Here is a 19,159-nt window from a genome sequence, read left to right on the forward strand (position 1 = left end):
TTTTTTCAGACACCTTCATGCAACGGCGGCCCTCTCCAACAAACAATCGACGATATTATGAGGAAGCCCGTGCTTCAAGCGTATCAGTGCGAAAGGAATACATTTTTAGAGGCGCCACCTGCAGTTCTGAACTGGACTTACCACACAGACTTCAGTACTTTAATAGTTCATGTATCCTCTGTTAATTGTACATATATTCCAGTGTTATACACTTTAATATTCTTTTACATCTGATACATCGATATTCGCTTTACACTTACTTGTTTGACTTTTCATTTCTCTTGTTCGTCATGCCAACGGCCATGCCGCTGTGGTAGCACCGGTTCTCGTCAGATCAACAAAGTTAAGTGCTGTCGGGCTGGGCTAGCACGTGGATGGGTGACCATCCGGTCTGCCGAACGCTGTTGGCAAGCGGGGTGCACTCAGCCCTCGTGAGTCAAACTGAGGAGCTACTTGATTGGGAAGCAGCGGCTCCGGTCTCAGAAACTGACATACGGCCGGGAGAGCAGTGTGCTGACCACATGCCCCTCCACATCCGCATCCCGTGACGCCTGAGGGCTTAGGTTCAAATGGCTCTGAGCACTATGGGACTTAACATCTGAGGTCATCAGTCCCCTAGAACTTACAACTACTTAAACCTAACTAACCTAAGGACATCACACACATCCATGCCCGAGGCAGGATTCGAACCTGCGACCGTAGCAGTCGCGCGGTTCCGGACTGAGCGCCTAGAACCGCTAGACCACTGCGGCCGGCGAGGACATAGGATGAAACGGCGGCCGGTCAGTACCTTTGGGCCTTCATGGCCTGTTCGAGAGGAGAGAGTTTGTTCGTCATACGATCAAGAAATGAGAATAATCAAGAATTTAGATGCACGACATTTGTTCACTATGTAAAAGAAGTAGCCAGCAATCTCTGGTACAGTTTACAGTACAAATCATATGAAAACACCAGCGTTTTTGTCAATTCCTCCTTGTTAGGGATCCACAGCAGACGATGGTTAAGTGCGCCCTTGTTGACCTGCTGATTGGCATATATGATTTCAGTGGCCGTGAGAAAATAATGATTGGATCATGTAATAGTGGAAACGAGTTCCCCACTCAGGTGAATTGCGTTATCTGTTACACCGCGTCAAACGTCTTGTTAGGATATGCCCTCTTGCAGGAGTACTCTGATAAATACAACGTGGGAAGTACACATTACGGTCTGTTCTATAACTTAGTCCCTCTGAGAGCTCTCGTTGTTACGGAAAACACCATGGCAGCTGTGGACGAGATAAGAATTTCATTCCAGTTTTCATGAATGATGATTTCTCCCACAAGCGTGTTATTTTCCAGAAGGGCAGTGGGCGATCCCACAAGATCATACTCGGGTTACAGTTATTTGTGAATTATGTTAAGGTATTACAGTTGCAACGTACGGGAGTTTGTTGTACAATTATCGATATATTGTAAAATATCTATTGGTAGTCTTAGTCGACCATGAGTTGCTATCTGACTTAACTTGGCTCTGTTTAAACGCGCGGTTATGCCCCCAGTATCATTTGCATCGAAATTACCATTCCACTCTAATTATTAAACAAAAATATGGTGATGGCTAGCTACGAAATCAATAATGCAGTAGTTAGCATATGATACCAAATTAGGATTTATTCAGAAAACAGGCTGAGCAATATTTCTAGCCTAACATGATAATCCAATACACTCGCTAACCTAACTAGCCTATCATTGGCACAATGCATCCTCTTTTTCTAACTACTTAAGTCAACACTGAACCCGCAAGTGACTCTATTGAAGTTCTGCCTGAACGGACACAGACTCAGAGAGCGCCAGTCAAAGAGCTAGCGGAATACGAACTCATTTAGAATTACAGTATCCTACTTTGGCTGATGATTGCTAATATCACCGTAATTCTCCGTGATGATTCCGACGGTCGGCCCAGCCAACGTCGTGATGCCGTCTTTCCCGTGAGCGAGCTTGGCTTTAATCTCCAACGTGGACGTGGTTTGCGTCCGTAAACTCCTGTACGCAAGTGTTCAATTGCGGAGTCCGTCACTAGTCGATACTCAAGCTACTCGCACATATGCCAAGAGTAGCTGGTCGACTCAGATGCGCCGCAGCAAAGGTACACTTCAGATTGCATATGAACATCACAAGTTAGCACAAATCTTTTTCTCTTCTCAGAGGAACAGATAATGCTACCTGTGTGGAGTCGTATGCTCTACACTATTCAGACTTGGAGAGTAACCACTGCACTCAATGCCGGTAATTTCTCCAACCTACTTCTCTCCACCCTCGCCAAGCAGGGTAGCCAGACACCGCGACTGCTCTAGTCCACTGCCGACCCCCGAGTGCTCCTTCAGAGTTTTTGCGAACCTGGCCGTTCTTCGCCGCATGGATCCATGCGCGTTGGTAGCCAATCACGACACAGACTTCCATGTATCCGTACGCGTTTGTACCCAACCACGACACAGAATTCTCCCGCGGTTACTGTTGCCGCCAAACTTCTAACACGTATCTCTACGCGCTCTGCGCCAATCCCGTCATAGTCTTCCGTAAATTTTCCACTGTGGCGCGAAATCGTCTTTCTCTCTTTCGCACATAGCTCCTTCTCGCTTCTTGTTGTGATGGCCTAGCCTCTCCCAACGTCTTTGGTGGTCTGAAGTGCCAGCCGACAAAGGGGTCCGGCCGCAGCCATCCCGTTAGTTTGACATGACATAAACACCTTCCTTAGGGGTTCCGGCCGTGTTCCAGCCTCTGAGCCCATCTCGTTAGTCTGACATGACACACACAACTTCCTTTTCTGTGTCCATTCTCGCCTACCGGTGGGCCAATTACCAATTATTATTCGGTGTAATAGTACTGATTTAGCATCATGTAAGGTTCAAAATCTGCTACCTTACACAGTACATTATGTGAATGCGTGGTGTCTGTTCTTTCGCAGCTGTAATACATATTATGTAATTGAAGTGGACGGGGTGGGGGAGGAGAGGGGTGGAGAAAGGAAAGGAAAGAGAAGGAACTGATGGTATCAGCTGCATCGGGACTTTGTGCGGAATTAGCGGCGACGAGTGAAAATGTGTGCCGAACACGGACTCGAACCCGGGATTTCCTGCTTACTAGGCAGTTACGTTAAGCGCTGCGCTGTCCGGACACAGTGTTCATAGCAAATGCGCGGACTACATCGGCGCCCTCCCAGGCCGGCCCACATTCCCATCCAGCACCACCTATCCGCAGTCCTCGACCCTGTTCTTCATGCTCGCTAATTATTAGAGTTTCGCCGGAGGTCGAACGAAGTGTGCATCCGCACTGAGGGTTGTGAATTTATTGCCCATCGAGGCGTATCACTTATATGAATGCCTGGTTCTGTTCTTTCGGTCGCCAGACTCCTGATATCATCAGTTTCAATCCTTCTCTTTCCTATCCTTTTGTAATATATTGATTATTCCTTGCTACTCTAGTGTTATCTTGAAGCTGTGAGAAAGGACAGGCGCTCCAAGGTGCGGAAGCAGAGACAATGCTGAGGGCAGACGAAACTAGGAGAGATATTGTTACATAAAGTAAACCGTAAGGGGAGAGCCTTGCAAAAATGCAGACGCCCCCAGACGCGGTCCCATGGCGCTAGTTACTCTTCAAGGAATTAACATGTAACTTCATATGTCGTCTAGACGGTGTGGTAGGTTGCCACCGTAGAACTTTGTAACCAACAGGCACGTATTAACGATAAAGCCAACTCGATACCAGCCCTGAGAACAGCAGCGTCAGTAGGCTCACAAGGGTTAGAAAGAAAGCGAAAACGTCAAAAAACAGTTGACCTAGCAGTCCCTACTCCGGGGAGCCCGAGGGGCGGGGCTAAATGACGTATAACAATAATGCTGCAAGCTTTATTTGGCAGAGCAGTTACGTTTAGATTTCAGCTGAACAATGTTGATACCAAATACGGACTTAGTGCAATTGCATTAACATCCCCGCCTTAAGAGCAGTAGAGGGGACCTAACTAAACCGTGATTGGCAGGCGCCTGCAATAGACCTGCGGGATTGGCTGGGTGGCTTTAAGTGGGGGAAACAGTGCCCCCACGCGACTCTTTAAAACCCCTAGATTCCTCATTTTGACGGAGTTCTAACTCAGACGACCTGGGCGCCGAATTCGCGTCCGTCGACTCCAGCCTCGGTCCAGCTCCGCGTAAGTCTGCTCTCTCACTTGGAGTACCTCAATAATGGACAGTGTCACATTCATATGTTTTGTTTTGCAACTAGGTTGTCGCCTTAAGATGCTGCTAGTGTTTGCTACTGTGGTTAGCATCCACTCCTGGGACTTCTGCACTGGCTTCTGTTGTAACAGTGTTATTTATGCTTTTTCTAGCCCTAGAACTAGCCTCCAGTGTATTACTTAGTCCTGTCTGTAATAAACAACTATTACAAAACCCTGTTTGTCCAAGAGTCTCCACAACGAGTTCCCTACCAAGTCTCACCACCTGCATTTCTAGTAAATACCTATACCAGTGTTGGCTCAGATAGAAGAAAACAAACAAATGCTTTCACTGTGAATTGTCCTTCTGCCTTCTGCTCTGTACCGCTCGGGAGCGCAGACTGACCAGTATCCCCTTTTCTCCCTCTCCCACCTATGTCAGGACACACTATCTCCTTCACCCCCCACCCCCTCCGTAACAACTTCGTGATCGGTTCGTAAAAGTATGTCACAGCTCTCTGACCACATGCCGATAACTTGCGGAATCCATGCCACAGCGAACACCTGCTGTTTTCCTTAACGGCGTTGGACGAACACGCGATTTTATTTCTGACAATGGGCCGACGTAAGTGTGGGTTCCCCACAGACTGCATACGGAATTCCCGCGTCGTATTCTCCAATGGGTGCACGCCACTGTCTGTAAATGAAATTAATTATGCAGAGAATATCAATTTGTGTACGCAACCTGGAACAGGATATTGTAAAGGATGTATATAAGGAGTTTCACGATATTCGTCAAGTCATTTAGCCAAAATTAGAAGATTTACAGTCTTTCCGGGGCGCCCACTTTAAGAGTTACGGATGTGAAATTTTGGCGTTAGCTGTTGATACAATAGGAAAATAGGCCATGGAACATAATCTGGTTGTCATCTGTAATTTTGAAAACGTTAAAATTTTTGTAATATTTGAAAATATTCCTTCGAATATACGAGGGCTATTCCGAAAGTAAGGTCCGATCGGTCACGAAATGGAAACGACTATGAAAATCCGATAAAGCTTTGCACAGATGTGTTGGGTAGTGTCTCTAGTATAACCCCAGTTAGCATCACGTCGCTCTTCTCATTTCTGAGCTCGCAGTGAGTGCGTAAAGATGTCTAGAAAATAGTGTCTGCCGCCAAGTACGGGGGCCTGGTGAGAAATTTCCCCTGAAGCTATGCAGCTAACATTACATAACTGTCGTGCTGTTTCGTCTTCAAGACAATTCTCAGCCGCATTCTGCAGGGGCAATGAAGATGCTCCTGCATCGTTTTCAAATGGAAATGTGAGATTACCCACAATACAGCCCGTAATTGTCTCCCTCTGAGTTTCAGCTCAGGTCACATGAACCGCTGGTTATGAAGACAACATTTCGGCACAAGACAACGAGCCGTAGGCCAGCGTAGAGAATTGGCGGAGAGCACTGGCGGCTGCCTTTTATAGCGAGGGTATGGGAAAGTTGGTACAACGCTACGATACACGTCTAAGTCGGGTCGGCGACTATGGAGATAAGTAGCTGCAAGGTGTATCTACCTGTTGCAAATAAAACATTTTTGATTTTTACCGTGGTTTCCATTTCGCGACCTATCGGACCTTACTTTCGGAATAGCCCTCGTATGTTGTGAATTTTGTGCCATTAATATTTAATATATACTAAATATTTTCCTGTACAAGGTGGAGAAACAAGTTTTACCGTGCTGTACGGTAAAGTGCACTATTAAGTCACATTAATGTGACCACATGACAAAAGCCTGAATATCCACCTTTTGCAGCACGGAGCGCTGAGAGAGACGTGCAGGAAGAGAGTCGACTACATTCAGGAAGGTACCGACAGGGATGTGGAGCCATACCGAACAGCCCGATCGAAGTGGTCCCACAGATACTCGATTTCGTTTAAATCCAGGATCTTTGGTGACCAGGAGAGCACGGTAAACTCATCCTGGTGCTCTTCGAACAACGCACGGACACTGAGAGCTGTGTGACACGTAGCACTGTCTTACTGATGGATGCCATCGTACCGAGGAAAAGCAAACCGCATGTAGGGTTGGGCATGGTCCACAAAGGATAGATTCATATTTTTGGTGATGCATTTAGCCTTCCAGAATGAACAGATCACCCAGAGAATGCAATGGAAACATCCCCAGACCATAACACTCCTTCCTCCAGCCTGAACCATTTGCTTTCAGACGTATCACGGCGTACACGCCAACGGCCATCTGTCCGCTTAAGCATAAAACATGATTCATCTGAAGAGAAAACCACCCGTCACCACGAAATGGACGTCCAGTTGCGGTACCGGGATACAAATTCCAGCCTTCGTCGCCGATGAAGAGCATGAAGCAAGCCAAGCGCTGTGTCGTGTGTGAGATACAGTGGCGAGCGAATGTGCCCGGACTTAGCCCAGTTCACTGCTAGTAGCGCCACGTCACCTTAACGCGTCTGCACGTAGCGCGCAAGTATTCAAAATCGCTCTGAGCACTATGGGACTCAACTGCTGTGGTCATCAGTCCCCTAGAACTTAGAACTAGTTAAACCTAACTAACCTAAGGACATCACACACATCCATGCCCGAGGCAGGATTCGAACCTGCGACCGTAGCAGTCGCACGGTTCCGGACTGCGCGCCTAGAACCGCGAGACCACCGCGGCCGGCCGCGCAAGTATTGCACCACAATTAAGTATGAAATTAAAAATCAAAATTTACGTTTAAAACTTTATTAAAATATAGTTTAGTGTTATAATGTTCCAAATACCAAGTCTTTGTGTTCTAGAGTTAACAGTATACGAAGAAATACCATTTTAAGAGAAAAATAAGTGGCGCTAAATAATGAAGCTAGATAACCAGAATTTGGTCAGAAGGTGCAGGTTTCCAAAACCATATAACAAAAATTAACACCGGAATCCACGATTTTGGGAAAAATCAGAGGTGCTAATAATGGACTGAAAAACATAAAAATTTGTTCTGTGCTTCAGTTCACCCCAGAAATAATAACTGAAAGACCACGTTAAGCTACCTCTTATAGTTTTTGAGTAATTAAGTAAAAACCAATTTTGTAACTAAAATGTACCCAAATGTTGTAGATTAAATACCTGTGATTTTAGTTATAGAGAACTTTGGTTAAAGTGGATGATAAAACATATCAAGTGATAGAGCTATACCAAATTTGAGAGTTATAGTATTAATAACTGCTGACATTACTTCTAGTAAAGATATGGTTCAGAGGTAAAGCTCTACCGTTAGTTTCAAAATGGTTCAAATGGCTCTGAGCACTATGGGGCTTAACTTCTGAGGTCATCAGTCTCCTAGAACTTAGAGCTACTTAAACCTAACTAACCTAAGGGCATCACACACATCCATGCCCGAGGCAGGATTCGAACCAGCGACCGTAGCGGTCTCGCAGTTCCAGACTGTAGCGCCTAGAACCGTTCGGCCACTCTGGCCGGCACCGTTAGTTTCACTATAAAAATTCTAGAAGGCAAAGTTATCATTCTAGCGAGCTGAAACTTTTTCAGTGATTTCAAACAACTTAACTGAATACAAATAAAAATTAAGAGGTTTCTGAAGTAATTTGTAACTATATTATTAAAGTTTATGTGCCTGAGAAAGCGGTCGCTCGGAGGCTGCTGCAGTATGCAGATAGCTGTAGATAACAGATGTTCCCTCGACCGTCCGCTATGTAAATGCAGCCCGAGAGGCAATAGTAAGGTTCACTTCGCATTCAGCTACTGTAAGATCCGCATCTGTTAAACGTCGGATCGCGCTCTGCCTCGGGTGACATCAGAGCCGATCTGTGACAAAGCGCGTATTTTGCTGTAAAAACGGATAGTAAACGCGTGAGGACTGTACACCGGCCGGCCGGGGTGGCCGAGCGGTTCTAGGCGCTACAGTCTGGAACCGCGCGACCGCTACGGTCGCAGGTTAGAATCCCGCCTCGGGCATGGATGTGTGTGATGTCCTTAGGTTAGTTAGGTTTAAGTAGTTCTAAGTTCTAGGGGACTGATGACCTCAGAAGTTAAGTCCCATAGTGCTCAGAGCCATTTGAACAATTTTTTAAGTGTACACCGTCCTCGCAAAAATAACTGTTAGTGTGCCGTCCGTGAGAATTACAACTCCGCATGGCAAGTGGTGACTTTATTTCCACTTTTATGGCGAGCATTAATTTGGAACATTTATTGCAAACTTTCACTGAAATATTTTAGTCAGGGCGAAAGACAATCTGGTAGGAACGTAGCGTAAAGGTCACCTGTGAACTGCTAAATGTGCTGTTAGAATAGAAAGACTTGGTTTCAATTGAAAATAGTGAATTTGTAAGTGTTGTATGTGAAAAACTTTACGCAATATAATTTTGATTGGAAATTTATACTTTTATTTAAAATCCTAGTCCTGATCCCGCAAAGAAATAGGAGGATAGAAACTTTACTTTTAGTGGGCTGGACGAGAATGTGGCCGTGCAGACTGGAAACTGAGGTCAATATGTTACCCTTCGCTTTCTAGCTGGCCACAAAATTAGTTGCCAGGCTCGCGTGAGTAAGATGGTATTAATAATTTTTACCCGCCGTTCCACAAGCAGTCAGCAAGGAACCAGCCACCTGCTGCGGAGGCCCATACGCAGCAACGTTCGCTGATCGATTGTTGAGGAGATACTGTTTGTAGTCCCTTGGTTCATCGGGACAGTCAGTTGCTCAGTAGTTACACGTCTGTTCGCCCGTACACATCTCTACAGACGTCGTGCACCCCTGTTATCTGGGGTTCGTGATGCGCCAGTTACCTCGGCGCCGGTTTTGGATAGCACCATTTTGCCATGCATGGTATACCTTAACCACGGCAGTACGGGCACAGTTTACAAACTTAGCCGTTTCGGAAATGCTCCCAGCCTTTGCCCGATAGCCAATGATCATGCCCTTTTGGACGTCAGATAAACTGCTCCATTTTCACAATACGACAACGACTGCACTGTTTTCCGCATTCCCCCAGCACGGTTTATTTTTATACCGTGAAAGGTGGCTACACTGAGCCACAGCGCCAGAGATTGCGCCAAAGAGTTTTATTCCGCCGCCTCCACTGGCAGTGCTTATTGAGAAGTAGCAGTAGGCTGTGCTTGTTGAGATGTTGCAGTAGCGAGTCGTAGTTGAGAAGTTGCGGTAGTGAGTGCTGGTTCAGAACTTGTAGTAATGTTTTGATGGGCTAGACACCAGATGTTGTTGGATTGGGGATGCTGTAATGATCAGAGTGTGCTTTTCGTCAATATATATGAAGGTAAAAAATTCTTTTTTTTTTTACCTTCATATATATTGACGAAAGGTACACTCTGATCATTACAGCATCCCCAATCACTCACTACCGCAACTTCTCAACTACGACTCGCTACTGCAACATCTCAACAAGCACAGCCTACTGCTACTTCTCAATAAGCACTGCCAGTGGAGGCGGCGGAATAAAACTCTTTGGCGCAATCTCTGGCGCTGTGGCTCAGTGTAGCCACCTTTCAACCGTTCGCTGAAAGTGCTGCCACCCGCCATCTGTGAGCGGTTATTGCACTTTGACGTGGAAAATAAGCGTTAGCCACATTAATATAACTGAACCGTGTAAATACTTCACGCACAGAGAAATTTCACAGGTGTTCTCAGAGCACACCTGGCATAACGAGGCACGGCTACAATTTTTGTAGCTAGGATGATACACTTTCTCCAGCTTGACTAGAAGAGCGATCTACTCAGGAAAAATTGCCACACGGCAACACAGGCTCCGGTCAAGCATCTTTATGTGATTTTATGCTATTGACAGAAGCATTTTGCTTATACATGGCTCGAGAGAAGAGCTGATAGCTCGTTGAACGGCAACTGGAACTGGGATGCCTTAAATTTCATAGCTCAGCGGCGCTATTATCGACTGAAGCTATAAAGCTGACAAATACCGGAGGGCAGAAAGCTATCTTGCGCTGTATACAGGCAGAAAATCTGTCGCTTGATCGCCCACATCAGAAAACATTCTAGTGACTAGGTGCTTAGAATACTTCAGTGATCCGAATGAATTTTCACTTTGCAGCGGCATGTTTGCTGAAATTAGACTACCCGGTAGATTGAAACTGTGTGCCGGACGAGACCTCGAACCTGTAAGCTTCCCTAGGCAAATGTTCTGCCGACTGAGATATCCACGCACTACCCACAACCTGCCCTCACAGCTTACCTCAGCTAGTACGGCAAGGCTGTGAGTAAGCCATTTCCTTTCAATATCCTTTCTTCCAGGAGAGCTAGTCTTGCAATGTATGCAGGAGAACTGTGGTGAAATTTGGAGAGTAGCAGAGAAGTAGTGATGGAAGTAAAGCTGTGAGAGAGAGTCATGAGTCGTACCTAGATATTGGCTAGACGTCATTACCGAAATGTACCCAACTCTTGCTAAGAAATATTAATTAAATTTCATACCCTCAGTTTTATGTGAAGTGTGTAATGTTGAAGCTAATATGATACATACAGGGTCATCCAGGTGCCCCTGCCGATGTCGTTTTATGCAACCCGCACTACTTCTGTATCCAGACAGGCGATGGCAACGTAATCGATAGAAGTTTCCTCTCAGAGCTTTGGACGACTGTTAACAAAAGGAATCATACTGTAAAAAATACAAGTGAGGATTAGCCATGTGTCACGGTATTTTTGGACCAAAGAATACCTTACTTCTTCCATACTTATCCAACTGCCTCTAACCTTTCTTTGTGTGATTAGCAGTGTAGTTAAACAGGTTTTGGATGTCTCTGTAGGCGTATTGCGTTTATGCTGATTAATCTTTCGTAAATCGTTGAGAAACGTTGCCTTATAAAGTTTGTGTCACCATAGGAAACATCGAAATTAACAGCAGATACGAAAATGAGAAGCGTGAAAGCAACAACTTTCCGGTAAAAGATTAATTATGACTCGCCGCGTTAGTGTGCTAAAGTAGTTTCATAAACAAAATTTGTACACTAGGTCTAACGTGTCTTCGAATACTTTACCATTTATTCTGCGACATTCTAACAACATGCTTCACATCTCCAGGGCCAACTGGCCAACTACATTTTTCTGTCATTTGAGGTTGCACAAGACGACGTCGGTAGAGGCAGCTGAATACCATGTATAAATCTATGCTATAAATCATTTTCCATATGAAAAAAAAACTGTGTATCATCACGATAACCACCATAAATATGTAGACTAACTTTTGCAGACAGATTGGAAATTTTTCCTGGATGCAAGGCGCGATGCATTTGTCTTGCTTATCAGTTATTTGATAGTTTCTCTCGCTAGACATAAGGGCACTGACGAATATGAACTTACTGACTTTTTGTCATTGCAACACTGAAGTTCCAAATTTCATCTAGGAATCAGATATGGACCATCTGCGTGTGACTCCCGTGGCAGGGTATAAAATAAAAACGATGATAAAGAGTTCGCATTCAAACCAGTAACAGAAATACATGATGGAACAAGAGAATTGGTACAATCTTGTAAAACTAAAAAAAAAATAATTTGCAAATGCAGACCATTTTGAGAGTACACATGAGAATGGGACAGAGGCAAAAGTATTGTTTAGTGTATCATTGAACTTTTCTTAATGAAGGCGAATAAAACGTGTCGTTTAGTTTTGTTATATACACAGATTAGTTAACAAAAATTACAACAAATCACTTTTCATCTACAATAAATTTAAACAAATCATTCATATCATTAACGTAAGTAGCACATGGTCGCTTTCCTCTAAAACATATGTACACTACTGGCCATTAAAATTGCTACACCACGAAGATGACGTGCTACAGACGCGAAATTTAACCGACTGGAAGAAGATGCTGTGATATACAAATGATTAGCTTTTCAGAGCATTCACACAAGGTTGGCGCCGGTGGCGACGCCTACAACGTGCTGACATGAGGAAAGTTTCCAACCGATTTCTCATACACAAACAGCAGTTGATCGGTGTTGCCTGGTGAAACGTTCTTGTGATGCCTCGTGTAAGGAGGAGAAATGCATACCATCACGTTCCCGACTTTGATTGTAGCCTATCGCGATTGCGGTTTATCGTATCGCGACATTGCTGCTCGCGTTGGTCCAGATCCAATGACTGTTAGCAGAATATGGAACCGGTGGGTTCAGGAAGGTAATACGGAACACCGTGCTGGATCCCAACGGCCTCGTATCACTAGCAGTCGAGATGACAGACAACCTATCGGCATGGCTGTAAGGGATCGTGCAGCCACGTCTTGATCCCTGAGTCAACAGATGGGGACGTTTTCAAGACAACAACCATCTGCACGAACAGTTCGACGACGTTTGTAGCAGCATGAACTATCAGCTCGGACCCCATGGCTACGGTTACCCTTGACGCTGCATCACAGACAGGAACACCTGCCATGGTGTACTCAACGACGAACCTGGGTGCACGAATGGCAAAACGCCATTTTTTCGGATGGATCCAGGTTCTGTTTACAGCATCATGATGGTCGCATCCGTGTTTGGCGACATCGCGGTGAACGCACATTGGCCGGCCGGTGTGGCCGTGCGGTTCTAAGCGCTTCAGTTTGGAACCGCGTGACCGCTACGGTCGCAGGTTCGAATCCTGCCTCGGGCATGGATGTGTGTAAAGTCCTTAGGTTAGTTAGGTTTAAGTAGTTCTAAGTTCTAGGGGACTGATTACCTTAGAAATTAAGTCCCATAGTGCTCAGAGCCATTTTTTTGAACGCACATTGGAAGCGTGTATTCGTCATCGCCATACTGGCGTATCGCCCGGCGTGATGGTATCAGGTGCCATTGGTTACACGTCTCGGTCACCTCTTGTTCGCACTGACGGCACTTTGAACAGTGGACGTTACATTTCAGATGTGTTACAAACCGTGGCTCTACCCTTCATTCGATCCCTGCGAAACCCTACATTTCAGCAGGATAATTCACGACCGCATGTTTCAGGTCCTGTACGGGCCTTACTGGATACAGAAAATGTTCGACTGCTGCCCTGGCCAGCACATTCTCCAGACCTCTCACCAGTTGAAAACGTCTGGTCAATGGTGGCCGAGCAACTGGCTCATCACAATACGCCAGTTACTACTCTTGATGAGCTGTGGTATCGTGTTGAAGCTGCATGTTCAGCTGTACCTCTACATGCCATCCAAGCTCTGTTTGACTCAATGCCTAGGCGTATCAAGGCCGTTATTAAGGCAAGAGGTGGTTGTTCTGGGCACTGATTTCTCAGGATCTACGCACCCAAATTGTGTGAAAATGTAATCACATGTCAGTTCTAGTATAATATATTTGTCCAATGAATAAGCGTTTATCATCTGCATTTCTTCTTGGTGTAGCAATTTTAATGGCCAGTAGTGTAAAATTCTTATTTTGGGATAACATATATTCTATGGCAGTTGTTGCAATTCTGCTGTTTAATTGCTCTAATGTGCACCTGAACCGAGTACAAACAGTATATAAACATAGTACAAATGAAATTTTATGCAAGAAGAAATTCAAATATTTTTTTTTATTATATTCTTGAGAACACAAAATGTATGCTGGGATTGTCACGTACACTTCAAACTTTTTTATTTTTATTCTTATATTTATTCCATTCCTATTGAAAATAATTTAAAGGCTGTATTGACGACGGTAAAGCTTTGCATCAACTTTTGTACAACGTTGAAGTTCATTATCTTTCAGCGCAATAAAAGACTTTTAATAAAAAAATAAGAGAGACGAAGGTAGCTCAGTCGACAGAACATTTTTTCGCGAAAGTAAAAGGTTCTGGGTTTGACTCTCGGTCCGGCATGCAGAAATAATCTGCAAAAAAGTTTTATTTCGGATCTGTCTCTGACGGACTTTGTTTTTGCTGTACTAGGACTTCAGTGCTTCATGTGACAAAGGCAAAATATCTTCTTAACCTTTGTGTGAGGCTTTGTGTTGCGTCCCAGAATTTTGTACATATGCTGAGCTATGCGAATGAATTGAATGTGCATGGCAAGTGAAACATTTTTCTGACTGAATTAGTCAATGATCAATGAATAATTTTCATTTTTAAGATCAGAAAATTACTTTATCGACGTAAACTTTAATTTTTCTGTGCAATAACACTAAATTCAAGACGTGTTGGGTCCAACAGTATTTGTATTAAATAACTGTCACGTCAATTCATGAGCTATTAACATGTATATGAGAATGTGTGTTTCAAATATACGTTTAATACACCAGTGTATTATTTTACCTTTATTGTAATTCTTCGCCGGCCGCAGTGGTCTAGCGGTTCTAGGAGCGCAGTCCGGAACCGCGCGACTGCTACGGTCGCAGGTTCGAATCCTGCCTCGGGCATGGATGTGTGTGATGTCCTTAGGTTAGTTAGGTTTAAGTAGTTCTAAGTTCTAGGGGACTGATGACCACAGATGTTAAGTCCCATAGTGCTCAGAGCCATTTGAACCATTTTTTGTAATTCTTCATCGACATTTAATTAGCTCACCACGAGTTTCATATCCAGAATTTCAGAGCACTCTCACTGAGAACTATTAAACAAACCAAACGGAAAGGCCGGCAGTAAAGCTAGATCTCCCTAAGTGGTCAGTTTTGAAAGCATTTGCAAAAAAAATGGTTCAAATGGCTCTGAGCACTATGGGACTCAACTGCTGAGGTCATAAGTCCCCTAGAACTTAGAACTACTTAAACCTAACTAACCTAAGGACAACACACACATCCATGCCCGAAGCAGGATTCGAACCTGCGACCGTAGCAGTCGCGCGGTGCCAGACTGTAGCGCCAGAACCGCTCGGCCACCAGCGGCCGGCGAAAGCATTTGCAAGTTATTACCGGACTACCCCAGTTGAGTGCACTGAAACTATACTTTCGTACTGTTGCATATTATTATTGTTTACGTAAACATTTTAACAGACGATTTAGTATCTCTGCCATATAAATTGTACTAACAACGGAAAATATAAGTTACGGAAACGATCCCTGTAACTTAGTGTTTTCAGTTCGTAGCTTGATTGCATCATTACTTCATTGAATATTTGTATTACTATTTGGGTTACTTTCTAAGCGAAAACCATTTTGGTCTGTCACTACTAACTAGTCAGGTCCAGCTTCACAGGAAATTAATTCACTTCCCTCCGGCTCTCATTCTTAGACTCACAGACAGCCTGTGCAAGAGAACTTCGGTACGATCTGAAACTAGTGTTCTGATTATGGAATTATGAACCTGAAAGTGGTAAGAATTCTCAAATACACTCCTGGAAATTGAAATAAGAACACCGTGAATTCATTGTCCCAGGAAGGGGAAACTTTATTGACACATTCCTGGGGTCAGATACATCACATGATCACACTGACAGAACCACAGGCACATAGACACAGGCAACAGAGCATGCACAATGTCGGCACTAGTACAGTGTATATCCACCTTTCGCAGCAATGCAGGCTGCTATTCTCCCATGGAGACGATCGTAGAGATGCTGGATGTAGTCCTGTGGAACGGCTTGCCATGCCATTTCCACCTGGCGCCTCAGTTGGACCAGCGTTCGTGCTGGACGTGCAGACCGCGTGAGACGACGCTTCATCCAGTCCCAAACATGCTCAATGGAGGACAGATCCGGAGATCTTGCTGGCCAGGGTAGTTGACTTACACCTTCTAGAGCACGTTGGGTGGCACGGGATACATGCGGACGTGCATTGTCCTGTTGGAACAGCAAGTTCCCTTGCCGGTCTAGGAATGGTAGAACGATGGGTTCGATGACGGTTTGGATGTACCGTGCACTATTCAGTGTCCCCTCGACGATCACCAGTGGTGTACGGCCAGTGTAGGAGATCGCTCCCCACACCATGATGCCGGGTGTTGGCCCTGTGTGCCTCGGTCGTATGCAGTCCTGATTGTGGCGCTCACCTGCACGGCGCCAAACACGCATACGACCATCATTGGCAACAAGGCAGAAGCGACTCTCATCGCTGAAGACGACACGTCTCCATTCGTCCCTCCATTCACGCCTGTCGCGACACCACTGGAGGCGGGCTGCACGATGTTGGGGCGTGAGCAGAAGATGGCCTAACGGTGTGCGGGACCGTAGCCCAGCTTCATGGAGACGGTTGCGAATGGTCCTCGCCGATACCCCAGGAGCAACAGTGTCCCTAATTTGCTGGGATGTGGCGGTGCGGTCCCCTACGGCACTGCGTAGGATCCTACGGTCTTGGCGTGCATCCGTGCGTCGCTGCGGTCCGGTCCCAGGTCGACGGGCACGTGCACCTTCCGCCGACCACTGGCGACAACATCGATGTACTGTGGAGACCTCACGCCCCACGTGTTGAGCAATTCGGCGGTACGTCCACCCGGCCTCCCGCATGCCCACTATACGCCCTCGCTCAAAGTCCGTCAACTGCACATACGGTTCACGTCCACGCTGTCGCGGCATGCTACCAGTGTTAAAGACTGCGATGGAGCTCGGTATGCCACGGCAAACTGGCTGACACTGACGGCGGCGGTGCACAAGTGCTGCGCAGCTAGCGCCATTCGACGGCCAACACCGCGGTTCCTGGTGTGTCCGCTGTGCCGTGCGTGTGATCATTGCTTGTACAGCCCTCTCGCAGTGTCAGGAGCAAGTATGGTGGGTCTGACACACCGGTGTCAATGTGTTCTTTTTTCCATTTCCAGGAGTGTATGACGGCCAAATGAAGTTCACAATTCACATCTTGATGTTTTCTGTTTCTGCAGGTCTCGGCTGACTACCCTATTTCCAGTTTCAGTTCACCACTACCTGCTATTTCCGGCAATCGGCTATCAGAGACAGACGAGGCAGCCTCGACATACGGAGAAATACGTCCAGAGGAAGGTACGCAAACACTGTCACGCTAATTAATGAACTTCCACACTACGTACGTGTAGATGTTGTTACCAGATAGGTTTGTTCTTTATTCAAAGTTATATCCTACTCAATGCGCTTATGAGAATAAACAAGTCTTCAGGAATTTGGAGGTGACGTGATTTACAGGGTGACCCAAAAGTCAGTTAACATTTGATAATTCAATACTTCACGGGGTAATGTGGGTAAAGAAGTAAAAATTGACACACATGCTTGAAATTACAAGGGGTTTTATTGAAACAAAAAGTTCACACAATGACTAACAGATGGCGCTTCATATGATACAAAAACAATACAGGGTTATTACAAATGATTGAAGCGATTTCACAGCTCTACAATAACTTTATTATTTGAGGTATTTTCACAATGCTTTGCACACACATACAAAAACTCAAAAAGTTTTTTTAGGCATTCACAAATGTTCGATATGTGTCCCTTTAGTGATTCGGCAGACATCAAGCCGATAATCAAGTTCCTCCCACACTCGGCGCAGCATGTCCCCATCAATGAGTTCGAAAGCATCGTTGATGCGAGCTCGCAGTTCTGGCACGTTTCTTGGTAGAGGAGGTTTAAACACTGAATCTTTCACATAACCCCACTGAAAGAAATCGCATGGGGTTAAGTCGGGAGAGCGTGGAGGCCATGACATGAATTGCTGATCATGATCTCCACCACGACCGATCCACCGATTTTTCAATCTCCTGTTTAAGAAATGCCGAACATCATGATGGAAGTGCGGTGGAGCACCATCCTGTTGAAAGATGAAGTCGGCGCTGTCGGTCTCCAGTTGTGGCATGAGCCAATATTCCAGCATGTCCAGATACACGTGTCCTGTAACGTTTTTTTCGCAGAAGAAAAAGGGGCCGTAAACTTTTAACCGTGAGATTGCACAAAACACGTTAACTTTTGGTGAATTGCGAATTTGCTGCACGAATGCGTGAGGATTCTCTACCGCCCAGATTCGCACATTGTGTCTGTTCACTTCACCATTAAGAAAAAATGTTGCTTCATCACTGAAAACAAGTTTCGCACTGAACGCATCCTCTTCCATGAGCTGTTGCAACCGCGCCGAAAATTCAAAGCGTTAGACTTTGTCATCGTGTGTCAGGGCTTGTAGCAATTGTAAACGGTAAGGCTTCTGCTTTAGCCTTTTCCGTAAGATTTCCCAAACCGTCGGCTGTGGTACGTTTAGCTCCCTGCTTGCTTTATTCGTCGACTTCCGCTGGCTACGCGTGAAACTTGCCCGCACGCGTTCAACCGTTTCTTCGCTCACTGCAGGCCGACCCGTTGATTTCCCCTTACAGAGGCATCCAGAAGCTTTAAACTGCGCATACCATCGCCGAATGGAGTTAGCATTTGGTGGATCTTTGTTGAACTTCGTCCTGAAGTGTCGTTGCACTGTTATGACTGACTGATGTGAGTGCATTTCCAGCACGACATACGCTTTCTCGGCTCCTGTCGCCATTTTGTCTCACTGCGCTCTCGAGCGCTCTGGCGGCAGAAACCTGAAGTGCGGCTTCAGCCGAAAAAAACTTTATGAGTTTTTCTACGTATCTGTAGTGTGTCGTGACCATATGTCAATGAATGGAGCTACAGTGAATTTATGAAATCGCTTCAATCATTTGTAATAGCCCTGTAATTAGCGTAACAACTGATTTTTAGCAAAGGCGATTTTCTTTATGACAAATGCTCAAAATGTCGGCCATGATTGATCAACAATACCTGTAGCCGAGAAACAATGTTGTGAACAACCTTGTACAGCATATCAGTACGTATGGTTAGAAAACGTCGGTGGATGGTGCCTTTTAGCATGCCTAATGAGGTCGGACGATCGCGGCAGACTTGCGACTTCAGGTAACCCCACAGCCAGTAATCGCACGGACTGAGGTCTGGGACATGGGAGGTCAAGGATGATGGAGGTGGCTGCTCAGCACACGATTCTTACCAAACGATGTGCGTGAGAGATATTTCAGACGTGTAGCAATCGAGGATGGAGTGCCATCCTCCATAAAAGTCGCATCTCCCAGTAGACAGGCTAAGGATGATCTGACTTCCGCTCTCACTACATCTCATTTTAAACACGATTCT

General features: G+C 45.5%; 1 protein-coding gene across 1 annotated transcript in view; it reads left to right on the forward strand.

Annotated features, from left to right (window-relative positions):
• Positions 1-19,159, forward strand: part of LOC126249460 (dynein axonemal intermediate chain 3-like) — a 176,654-nt gene that overhangs the window by 52,074 nt on the left and 105,421 nt on the right. The window contains exon 5 of the mRNA XM_049951114.1: positions 16,924-17,041. Coding sequence (XP_049807071.1) covers positions 16,924-17,041 — 118 coding nt within the window. The remainder of the gene's footprint in view (positions 1-16,923; positions 17,042-19,159) is intronic.

This window comes from Schistocerca nitens, chromosome 3 (assembly GCF_023898315.1).
Source record: "Schistocerca nitens isolate TAMUIC-IGC-003100 chromosome 3, iqSchNite1.1, whole genome shotgun sequence".
Classification (NCBI taxonomy): Eukaryota; Metazoa; Arthropoda; class Insecta; order Orthoptera; family Acrididae; genus Schistocerca; species Schistocerca nitens.